Source organism: Amphibalanus amphitrite, unplaced genomic scaffold (assembly GCF_019059575.1).
Source record: "Amphibalanus amphitrite isolate SeventyFive unplaced genomic scaffold, NRLGWU_Aamphi_draft 001386F_arrow, whole genome shotgun sequence".
In the NCBI taxonomy this organism is placed as follows: Eukaryota; Metazoa; Arthropoda; class Thecostraca; order Balanomorpha; family Balanidae; genus Amphibalanus; species Amphibalanus amphitrite.
The window spans coordinates 129,187-141,951 of NW_024882879.1; the positions used below are offsets into that span (position 1 = coordinate 129,187).

Sequence of the window (12,765 nt, forward strand, 5' to 3'; positions counted from 1 at the left end):
TGACCGTTCGTGACCTCGACTATAATGGGGTACATAGGTGTCCTAACTTCAACTTTGTTTTTTATTCAGGACGTGTAAGAGTGTATATGAAGCATTGTGATGCAAAGCATGAAATTGATTGATTACATCAGTTTCAGACAGGTATCTATTAAGTCGTTCAATAAATAACAGTCAATGGTTATATTATGCAGCGTACCCTTATATGGAAAATCGTTCCAAAAATGGAAGGCTTCCAAAAATGGGAGATTTGACCACAGTTTCCCCGACTGATCTGACCTTTGAGTGGTATTAATCGATCAACAGTTGCATGATGCATACGTTGAAGGGGTAATGTCTTCATATTTATGTGTTTAAATAATTTCTCTGAAAAAAACACGTAATAACAGGGGACATTTGACGATTTTTTGCCATATGATTTTTGTCTTTTTGACTTTTTGTCGGTTTGACTTTTGACTTTTTACTTTTAACATTTTGACTTTTGTCCATTTTGACTTTTATCTGTTTTGACTTTTCCGCATTTGACTTTTTGCTTTTGACTTTTTTCCGTTTTGACTTTTTCACGTTTGAATTTTCTCCTTTTTGACTTTTTGCCACTTTGACTTTCTGCTCTTTTGACTTTTTCGTTTTGACTATTTGACGTTTTGACTTATACAGTTTGAATTTCTTCCATTCGACTCTGATCCCTTTTGACTTTTTGCATTTGACTTTTTGTCTGTTGACTTTTTGTCTTTTGACTTTTTGTCATTTGACTTTTTGACCGGTTTGAAAGGGATTTACTTTGTTGCGTAGAGGTACGTTTGTTTCAACAAAAAAAAAAAAAGATAAGGGAAACAAGGACGTTTTGTGGTTGAAATATGTGGTCATGACTCATGAAACCCAATGGCTTTTTGGTCTAGGACGATCGCACACTGGAAACAAAAAATTATCTGCTGTTCAAGAATACTTTTCAAATACTTTGCTTTTCAAGAATACTTTACTTTTCAAATTATCTGCTTTTCTTAATCAACATTACAATTATGACACACTCATGGATCCAAACCTGAATCTTAAGATTAAATCACCAGAGGCAAGGTAACCCTACCCGACTAGTCGAAGTATGAGACCCATGTGAAGGCCACGACACTTAAATCTCAGGCCACGACACCTAAATCTCATGACATTTAACGCAACCGCTGGTAGCGTTAAATAATTCTGACTGATAATACAGATGACATTTAGGTGGTATTTATGTCTCCCGGTACCCGTTTTGCAACTTCCACAACTAAGCAATGATTTCATCAAGCAATGCTGCCAGGTGGGGTGGAACAAATTTGGTAGCACTAGCTGATTTTCAGCTACCGAAACCGTCAGTAAAGGCCATTTTAAATCACAATTTATATGCACATGTAATTTTACGTGCGTAAGCTATTCAGCTCGTTTGCGTAATTTTTAAAGTTCTGTCATTTCTGCTGTTTCTAACTGATGGCCTGGTGACCCTCACACGACTCCCTCCCACCGTCAATGGATTCGCCCTTCTGATTCTATCTTATGATTGTTTTGATTTCGCTTCCTCTTGGACGCTTGAAATGATTTGGAAATGTTTGGTTTGGTTGTTTTGTTGCTGTGTTTGGTTAGCTTTACGTAAGCCTTTTTGTAAAATGACTCCCCCAGCCCCTAGCGGTCACCATATCTACCCACCCCTGACGTTCCCCCCCCCCTTTTCAGGTCTGGCCGGCTCCCGCCCCCCAGTCAGCGGCATTCGTCTGCGGGCACCCACCCCCCACCCCTCAGCCGCCACCGAACCCGCCACGGATAGAAAACGAAATCGGAACACGGACCCCTATGACACCGGGGGAGAGTCGGGAGGGGGGACAGAGGGGGGAGTGTCGCCGGTGGGAGGACCGCCGACGGCGCCGCCCTGCACCAACGGAGAGGAGGGCAGCACTGTGGTGAGTAGTGTGTGAGGGGGTTGCGGGTTCGATTCTCGGTGAGGGCGGAATTTTGAATGCGGGAAGTAAGTGGGTGGTGGGGTAAGGGTTGAATGTGTTATCAATGAAAGTTGAAACCATGAGTTTGAACCGACAATCAAGCATTTATCAAACAATGCGAAATAATTGTCTGACTTGATTTATTAAGGCTTGATTAAGACTTGATTTATTGATATTATTAAGCTTACGAAATACTATCCCACTACGAATGATCAAACTTCTACATGCAGATTGTGTTTTCTGAACTTATTTTAAAATGACCTGACCTCGACTACGATATGACAAGGAATCATCCAGTATATAGTACATGACCTGACCTTGCATAGTCGAAAGTTCAGTCCATAAATAATAAAATGACTTGACCTCTTCACTATACTGGAAAATGAACCTGTAGATGACCTCATCTGACTCAGTAAAATTGAAATAAACCCAATCAATGACATGAAATGACCTTACCTTGTATATCGAAGCCTCAGCCTTTTGGTGACCTTCTTTGACGTCATCTGACCTCTCTGTGCAGATAAAGCGACCCAAGTTGGAGCCCGTCGCTGTTGAAGAAAACTCCACTGATGGCCTAGACACGGTAAGAACAAACGTCCCAGAGACATTTTATAGGTCTCCTGAGACATATATGGTTTCTCATTTTGTTTCACATTCGTGTGTCTTTGTTTCTCACTCTTGTCCCTTTTTGTGTTACATTTTTGTCTCTCTCTCTATCTCACATTTACAATATAACACGGTCCCAGTGACGTTGACACAATTCAACCGGCATCACCATTCACTACATTATTCCCGAAACAACATTGCCGTATTCTCGCGAATATATTCGTGAATATATTCGGAATATATTCGCGGGACAACACTGCTCGAGTGATCCGCTGAAGTTATACCCTTTCTGTGACGTTTTTGCGACAATCCCACATTGACCGATGGTCCTCTTACCAGATCAATGAACTGTCTTTCCAAAGCATTTCTCCGTTGTCTTCATAAAACTCCTCATAATGATATGAATCTGAGATATTCTTACGCCGTGCCTAGGACATTCTCACAATATCCCTTACAACAACTCTCTAATCAATCCGTTTCCTAACTTTTCACCAGCACCCCTTAAAACCCCCCTTCGCCCTCACTTTTGATCAAATCCATTGACCCTCCCTCGTCTCACGGCATGAGCTCACGAGCGTGGCCCGCCTCAGGCCGTTAGTCAGCTGATTGCGGTAGCCAGTTGGGGAAGGGACTGCGTGGGGGGGGGGGGGAGGGGGGGGGGCACCGGCCTGGGCGCTTGGTTGCTTTGTTTAGGATTGGAGTTTCTTTTTGCATATTTTTGGCGCTGTGTGGCATTTAATTTGGAAGGCAAGAGGCGTTGATGGGTCACACGTTCAAGCAGACTTGAAAGGAAGTTATATGAACTATGAAGAGCATCGAAGGTATTTGAAACGAAGCACTTGCCAAAAACGGGGGAATATTTTTTTTTTTTTTTGTAAACGCTACCCAAGTGATGAACCGGCATTGAAGTCCAATTCCAAACTTTTTTCATTGCATTGGGCTATGAACTGTAGACGTGCAGACTTCCTTTCTTATCTGTTCACACATAACACATCCCTCATAAATTCACCGCACTTGACATCTCTATTCTCTAGCCATGAGCGTTTGCAGAGCTCTCCCTTCCCCGCCTCCCCCTCCCCCCCCCCCCCGCTGCGCCGGGATAGCTCGGCACTCATGGTTCGCTCGCACTCGCTCGCTCGGGGGGAGGGGGTGGCAGGTGCCAGACGGTTGCGGTTGCATCAGTTTGGTAGGGATGGGGTGGAGGGGAGGGAGGGGGTAAGCGTTTGTGCAGCTCATTGTACGCAGGAGAACGGTTTTAGAGGAAAGTTTAATTAGTTTAGTTTCTTGATTTATCACTAGCAAGCTGATAACCAATTACTGATGAAGCCGTATCAGTCTCATCAAGGCTGATGCTAGTTTAGCCAGCGTACCAGATTTTGTGTTTTATCCTAACTTTTTTACCTGACTTCGCCCACATTGCGCTAGAGCACACTGGCCATCTTTAAATAAACCTGACTGATGTATATTGATAGAGACAAGTAGAAAAACACGGAACAAACAGTGCATGGACGCGTTTCGATTATTAAATCTTCATCAGCATGACATAATCACAGAGAAAACAAGATATAGCACACAAACTATATAGTTTGTGTTACAACTATATAGTTTGATCTTGTTTTCTCTGTGATTATGTCATGCTGATGAAGATTTAATAATCGAAACGCGTCCATGCACTATTTGTTCCGTGTTTTTTTTTTCTTTTTAAACCTGACTGAACTCATAATGACGCCGCATGCTGAAGATGTTTTACAATATGATATCGTTCCATACATCAACACTGAGCACTGAGATTTCTTGACATTCACTGTCTTCAACATAGTGAACTGTTGAAAACTTTTTGGAACTTGAAGACAAAACTGTATTTTAAAAAGAAGAGCAAAATTAAACAAATAATAAACTTGATTTCTACTTGCAATCCCGCTTGGTTGCCATGGTGTAAATGTTTTTCTTAGCCCTGTATGTATTTTGGCAAACGCACTGAGAAAAAAATTGACTCCATATGGGTCAAAACTCTTGAAAATGCTCCCCTGAAAACTCTTTAAAACCATTGATAACTCCCTTTCCAGCAGAGTTATTGAGTGTGTTCTAGGGTAACTTCGAGCCTTCCTCATTTTGCGAAAGAGTTTTCAAGAGTTCTTAATGGATGGCGAAATGACTCCATGTGTGACACCCCATAACCCTGTGACGCAACTCTCCATTATTCCCGAAAAACTTTTCCCGAACGTTCCGACAGGAGTAAAAGGGGAGTTACGAAGGGGTTTTAGCATACGTCGCGAGGCTGCCGGTGGCCGCCATTTTTTGCGCGTAGTACACAGCACGTTGTGCGGGGCGGCGGGTGTTAGTGAAGAGCGTGTCGACTTAGACGGACCTGACCTATACAGTGACGGATAATTGGACCCTTTGGATTTAAAGGTAAGCTTAGCTGTATTTCCCATCATGCTTTTATAGTGCAAAGTGTTATAATGCTGTGGTGAGAACATATGGTAACCCCATGTTCTTGATGGGTTGGAATGGTCTCTGTAAGGGTAATTGATTTTTGTTCCTGAGTGAGATAACGATCGGAAACAGCATGCTCTGAGTTTCTAGGTATTTGCAAATGCCATACATTATTTCCCTCGAATAAATTGGAAAGTTAGGATTACACAATCTTTACACGTCATGGATCCTATTGTTATTGCCCAATTATTTTAATATCCATACCAATGACAAATATCAAATTTGAAGGTCTTTCAAAGCAGAGCCAGAAAATTAAACTATCTTGGCATACCTAAAAGCCTTGATTTTCCTAGCCCCTATATATAAAAAAATCAGTTACCTACTTACCTACCACTGCCACTGCCTATGAATGATGAAAACCACCGACAAACCAGCATGTTTAAAAAAATTTTGTCTAAATTGTTGTATGTTTTTAGAAAGTGTCCATAATTGAATTTCGTTCTTTAATGTTAACATGGGTACCTACCTATGCAGCGTATAACGTCCTTAGCTTATTTTTAGCGACCTGCTCAACTTTTGAGCGTTCAAGTAGGTACGTTTTATAGCATTACCCTACTGTGTCTGCAACTAAGATGGAGGCTGTTAACTTGCCCTTTAGACTTTCCCTGAAACTTAACTTTATCAAAATTGTAGTGCATAAAAAGTATGCTAACTTTGCAATCTCTTGCTTTCATTATTTTGACATCATGTGCCGAAATGCAGTATCAGTGCCAACACGTCAGGTCGCGTATGTCTCGTCTCGTCCATCTTATCTTGTCTCATCTTCCTACCTCTCAGTCTCCTCCCTCATTTCTGCCTTTCATCTTTCCTCGCTTCCTTCCCCACTCCCTCTTTCCCTCCCCTCTCTCTCCCTTTCTTTCTTCCTCTCTCCCTCCCTTCCTTCCTTCCTTTTTTCCTTCCTTCCTTCCTTCCTTCCTTCCTTCCTTCCTTCCTTCCTTCCTTCCTTCCTTCCTTCATCCCTCCCCTCCTTCCCTCCCTTTCTCCTTCATTATTTTCCTCCTTCTCTTTTTTTTCTTTCTCCTCCATTTCCTCCCACGCAATGTTAAGTGTACCTATAATTTCATGGTTATTAACATTTTGCAGGGGATGAGCTGAAGAGCCTGCAGCGCATCCCGCAAGACACGTCGGAAGCCAACGGAGGCCAGCAAAATATCCATCCCACCATCGTGAAAGGAGAGCCGGACGAAGAAGATGCAGTATTCGTCGAAGCCCAGGAGGTGGTAGGGTAGCGGCACCACCAGACCAAGCATTCCTGCTGTGGTAGGCCGCCTTTTGGATTCTTAACATCAAAACTCGCGACCGTGAAGCATATGGAGTGAGATCCCCGGAGAGCGTGCCGCGGCGGGATGTCGAAAGCGTTTGTTAATTTTTTAAGCCTCCCACCGCCCCGGACTATGAATACACATTTCTTGAAATATATTTTTATCTGAGCTTCGGTACACGAGCTTTGGGTGGTTACGCTATTCGTCCAATATTTATTTTCGGGGGGGGGGAGGGGCTGGAGTGGAGTGATGGGAAGTTTGGGTGAGTTTGATGGGGAGTAACAAGAGGTATACCATGAAGATGTAAACGGAGTTTTGGGGAATAATGGAATGGAGTAATCGGGAGTAATTATGAGGCAGTAGGAGAGTCATTGAGAGTAATGGAAGGGAGTTTCAGGGAGTATGTTGTTTGTTTTGATAGGGTAAAGGAGAGTAATGAAGAGTTTTCTAAAACGGTAGGGAGAGTTACAGAGAGTTTCTCGAGGGAAGTTTTGGGGTGTAATGGAGAGTTTTGGAGGGGGTGTAATGAGGAGTACCACCTGGGAGTTTTGGGGTGTCGTTTTGGTGAACTCCCCCTGGGGGTGTCATGCGGAGTCAGGATTTTTCTCAGTGCGGTGGTAATCAGGTAATGAGGGCGAATCCATAATTCATTGGCCCTGAATACCCGACCAGAAAATGAACAGTGAACATCAATAATTGATGGATAAGTACCTATTAGTGTGAGAGCTATGTCACAATGAATGTATGTGTGGTCTCTAGAGTTTTTTTTCGGAATATTAAGTCGGTTAGTTATATCTGTCTCTGTCTTTCTGTCTGTCTGTATATGCTTTCAGTTTTTCTATCTCCCTCTATTTCATACGCGCACTCTTTCTTGGTCTGACTTTAGTGTTATTCTCTTTCCCTCTTGGCGCTATAAATATATGCGAGCAGCTATCATTACCCTCATGAGCTATATTCTGTAACTCATAATGATTTCTTGCCGTACGATCCAACCGCACTCTCTCTCTCTCTCTCTCTCTCTCTCTCTCTCTCTCTCTCTCTCTCTCTCTCTCTCTCTCTCTCTCTCTCTCTCTCTCTCTCTCTCTCTCTCTCTCTCTCGCTCTCTCGCTCTCTCTCTCGCTCTCTCTCGCTCTCTCTCTCGCTCTCTCTCTCGCTCTCTCGCTCTCTCGCTCTCTCGCTCTCTCGCGCTCTCTCGCTCTCTCGCGCTCTCTCGCTCTCTCGCTCTCTCGCTCTCGCTCTCGCTCTCGCTCTCGCTCTCGCTCTCTCTCTCTCTCTCTCTCTAATGAACTATATTCAGTAACTCATTATTGCTCCTCGCCGAACGACCCCACTCTCCCCACTCCTCCCCCTCCATCCCTACTCCAGTTTCAATCACCACCCTTTCTCTATCTCCCTCCCCTTCCCACCCCCACCCCGCATTCTGAGCTTAGTCACGTGGTCACCCTCGGGCGTATCTGCTTTAGTGACCTTGTGTACGGGAGTGTGGAGCCATGATTGGTCTATTTTCATCACGCGGTAAAGGAAGTATTGAGATCACTGTCAGGCTATTTCTGGATTATTCTGGCTACCATGGATAGCGGTTGATGAGGTTATCGTGGTTTATCGTGGTTCCCCTGGTTTGCCGTAGCTATTTTGAACGTGTCCCACGTGACATAACGTAGCAAAACATGATAAAACGCTTCTTTACCAAACAAAACGCGTCTTCACATGACTAAGCACAGTTCCACCTGACTAAATGCGCCTTCACATGACTAAATGCCTTCACGTAGCTAACCGTAGCTAAACGTGTCGTGTAGCTACACGTAGCTAAACGTGTCACGTGGTATAACGTAGCTACACGTATCTTCACGTGGCATAACGTAGATACACGTGTCACGTGGCATAACGTAGCTACACGTATCACGTGGCATAACGACGCTACACGTGTTACGTGGCATAACGTAGCTACACGTGTCACATGGCATAACTTAGCTACACGTGTCACGTGGCATAACCTAGCATTGCAACACGTATCTTTCTTCACGTGGCATAACCTAGCAACACGCGTCTTCACGTAGCATAACCTAGCAACACGTTTCTACACGTAGCTAACCGCGCCTAAGCGTGACTGATTCTGCCCCACCCGCGGCGCTGCTGCGCCCGTATCTAACGGTAACATGGTGCCGACGACGGGCCTGCCAGCTCTAACGGGAACTTCCAGCGCGTGTGGAGCAGCGCTAGCTAGCGATGGCGGAGTTGGCGGTGGGGTTAGCAGCGGCGGCGGCAGTGGCGAGGGGTGGGGTTGGTCGGGGTGGCGGTGGCGGCGGAAGCGGTTGGTGGGGTTTGGTGGGGGTACGGTGGTATGTATGTATGTATGCATGCATGTATTGGTCTAAAATCCGTCCACTGGGTGGCTTTTCGAGATTTGCGTCCTTACAGCAGTACAACATTAAACGAGACAAAACAATGTAAAGGTGATACGATAGCAGATAAGGGAGATAAAACGATAATAAAGAGATAAGAAAAGATAAGAGAGATGGTGCAGGGTGGGGCTAGTAGGGGTAAGGTGGGGTGGTAGGGTGGGGGTGGTGGGGTTAGGGAATACGATACACTGTGGGAATAGGGATCCCAGTTGGAGCAGGGGACGGGGGTGAAAGGGGAGGCAGCCGATTTACATGCACATTCCGCGATGTTATAATCGGGACTCGAAGATGGCATGACTCCAAATTCAGCGGTCTCCTTCGCTCCTTTATTTCTATTTCTCGTCTCTCGCCCTCTCTCTCTCTCTCTTTCTCTCTCTCTCTCTCTCTCTCTCTCTCTCTCTCTCTCTCTCTCTCTCTCTCTCTCTCTCTCTCTCCATGCCTTTCCGCCGCCTCACCTTACAGCACTACCACACCTACCTTCCTCTCTTCCCCATGCCTCCGTGCACGCTGCTCTACTGATCTACTAACCTACACTCTCTCCATGAGATCTCCAGACGCTAACGCAATGTCTGGCTCTGTCGCCTGAGGCGTACCCACACCACTGCAACGGTCCTCACTTGGCAAAACCAGCACCGTGTGTGTGTGTGTGTGTAAGAGAGAGTGGGGGTGGGAGAGTGTGCGTGCGTGTACCCCTCCCCACTCTTGCACGCGTTGCAAACTGTCAGGAGGGCAGTGCGGCCCGCAGCCTGCAAGACTGGACTAATGTCATGATGGCGTAACGGTGTCATGCGTAGTAAACGTGCGTAAAAGTTCTGAGCGCGTCTGCACGCAGTCGGGGCAGTTTCATAAATAGGTGCTACGTTTCGTTTTCTACGGAGGTTAGAGGTGGTGTTCAGTGTTGTCGTTTTTGTAGGATAAGGATTTTTTCTGTCGTCTTTGGTACCGTGATAACTTGAAGTCAATCTACCGATTGTCCAGTATTTATTTGTTTTGTGCTATGTGCTGGTATCGGGTTCATTTTACATTAGAATTCTTATTAGGCGGGGAGGCACACTACGTTATTGATTGGTTAAATTGTGAGACGAAAACGTTGACGGAGTTAGGAAGCGTTTTATTGAGCCCTTATCAGGATTGAAGAGCGATACAGTTTTACAAAAACTGTGATACCTACGGGCTTTGATCACTGTCGAAAAACGGCTATCACTTAACGTGATGATTTTATTAAATATTTCATGCTTCCATAGCTTTTGTTATTCAACAAATTTCAACGAAATGTTACAATTTTTATCATTCTCGATTTGGTTGAAGTAACTTTGTTCAAGATCCTCCAATTTTGCCCGTCTCGCTCGTGCCCTGACCATCAATAAACCACGCCTCCCCCCCTCTCTCTCTCTCTCTCTCTCTCTCTCTCTCTCTCTCTCTGTCTCTCTCTCTCTCTGCCTCTTCCCGTCCGCTCCCCACTTCCTCCCTACTCCTCCCGTCCATCCAACCGACAAACCCCAAGGTCACAGTGACCTTTTGGCGTCTAAAACACGCACTCGCAGACACACACACAGACACACACACGCGCCAGCGACGCCGGCCGGCGGCCGCGCCAGCCGAGCGGTCGGTCGGTCGGGTGACCTTGAACTCAGGAGCCGGCCGCCCATGGCTGCGTCGGTGACGTCACGCCTGACGTCACAGGTGGGCGGGGAGGCTGGGGGAGGGGGGACGCAGCTAGGAGCGTGCCCGGCGATGGCGGTCGGATGGGGTTGGGCGGGGGAGGGTGTGGCCAGGGAGAGGTGGTGCGATTTGTGGAGGTCTTGGCTATCGTGTGGCCTGCTTTAGCTGTTTTTGTATAGTCGACTACAGAATGATGTTCCGCTCCTCAGAAGCTATCAGTTGACCGGAGCGCTAAGTTGTGCCGTTTATCACGCAATTAAAGGGACCCTCCCACCTTCAAAAAAGTTAATGAATTGGCATGAAAGTGATGTCGCTCGGTTCAGAAAGAGCAAAAACGAATATCTACCAAATTTCATCGAAAAATATTCACCGGTTTTCAAGATATTAGACTTTTACTTTTGTTTACTTTTTGGGATCTCCGCTGTTCCTAGCGACTTTATTTGAAAGTGCGGCATTTGTTGCGCGCAAAGCAGCATATACCACCGCGTGCTACAAAACGTTTTAGTCAAACATTTAACGGACGTTCGAAAGCCTGATGACTTCATCAGATTCCCGTAATGGTTAAGAGATAGGGACCACGCTGGTCCCACCCTGCAAGTAAAGGGAAGAAATTTCTTGAACACCATAAAGCTGCGGGGGTTGCAACCAGGATAGATGGTGGTTTCTGAGCCTGGCCGCAAACTTGGCTATCTCAACTCAAAACTAATGTTAAGGTGGGAGGGTCCCTTTAAGCGTGTCGGTTGTGAGCATTGGGACAAAGCTATAATTTGTGAACTCAGCCCGTGTGATGCGGCACAGTCTACCACTCCAGGCTAATAATTGCCAGTGAAAAGTGGAACATCATTCTGTAGTCGACTATACTTTTATTCTGAAATTTGGTGTCCTTTTTTAAGGCTATGTAGGGCATAAAATGTTAAGAGGGTTACGGGAAAAAATAGTAAGTGCAATTAATCAATGCAAATATACATCTATCCCAGTTCAAATGGAGTACAAATGGTCAATGACGGCCATCGTTTCTTATTGTTTGTTTTAATGTTCATGGCAATAATGTATGTCCTCTACAAGTCATGACCGCACTGCACTTTTTCTGCCCCTTTTTGTCAAGGTTTTTGTCGGTTCGAATTCACACAATAAAATGCACATTTAGCGACTCCATTCACACCATTTCGCCTGCGTACGCAGGCGAAATGTTAGGTACTATTTTCGGTGAAACTCTATCATAATCATAAATTCAATTACCATATACTTAGCAAACCAACCAAAACACCATATATATTGCATCTTATCTAGTCACGATAGATACCCACTAGAAACATGCTTGTGAATCGATCTCTGCCACGCGTCTAAAGCCATTCGTTTTTTTTTGCTGTCGTTTTTTTTGCACCATGTTTTTGCCGGTTGGGTCTCCCTACTCAATACACTATGACTGAGGCGTCTGAGACCCATAATGGAAGGAAGGGAATGGGATTGGGGACCATAATGTCGGCCAATATAACGGTTCATTCCTAGTGCAAGCAGGTAGTGTGTGGTTTATTGAGAAAACGACGCATATTTGGTGCGGTAACAATTAGAAAACACCAACGATCAAGCAGAATTATACGGTGTATGAGGCAGTTTCTGCATCGATAGTGGGGGAGGGGGGATGACCTTGCTATTAGAAGAGGTGATACTAATGATTGAATTATGCTGTGGGTTCTGAATGGAAGACAAAAGAACTCATGACAAATGCAACGATAGGCATCCACTTGTAAAAAAGGCTCTAGTTTTATTGCCGAAGCGTGTAACATATGTACAGTCCACGTCCACAGCAGAAGTAATGTGGGGTTTCAGACTTCAGTCATTGGTATGTTCTGCTTCTGAAGCTTTAGGAACGATTAGCCAGACTACAATGAAACTTTGAATATAGCTTATATGTATCGTCACCCTTGCAGCTGCAACTTTAGCTATTGACATCTTCTTTTCGATCACTCCGCATTAAACAATCGCCAGTCAAAGCCAACCGTTGAGATTGGTAAAACCCTACATTACTTTAGCGGTGGGCTGTACCTATAGTTGAACACATGCAAATACCTACGCATAAACAAATACAAATGTCAAACAAATGGTCTCAGGTGACAAAGTAAACAAATACAAATGTCAAGTAATAAATACCAGAGAAGTGAACAATTACAAATACAAATACAAATACAAACAAATGCGAATACAACACGAAAATATCCACCTACAAACGTTACGTAAGGTAATGTAAACGTTACGTTGCGTGTGCAATCGTCAGCTTATATGCACTAAGTGCCTTACCATGGCGACAAGTCACTCACTCCACCAGCCCAAAGATAGCCTGGGAATTCACATGCACGCACAATGTCGCCA

General features: G+C 44.9%; 1 protein-coding gene across 1 annotated transcript in view; it reads left to right on the forward strand.

Moving 5' to 3' along the window:
• Positions 1 to 12,765, forward strand: part of LOC122372680 (zinc finger protein 316-like) — a 61,647-nt gene that overhangs the window by 20,607 nt on the left and 28,275 nt on the right. The window contains exons 5-6 of the mRNA XM_043350192.1: positions 1,705 to 1,928; positions 2,488 to 2,550. Coding sequence (XP_043206127.1) covers positions 1,705 to 1,928; positions 2,488 to 2,550 — 287 coding nt within the window. The remainder of the gene's footprint in view (positions 1 to 1,704; positions 1,929 to 2,487; positions 2,551 to 12,765) is intronic.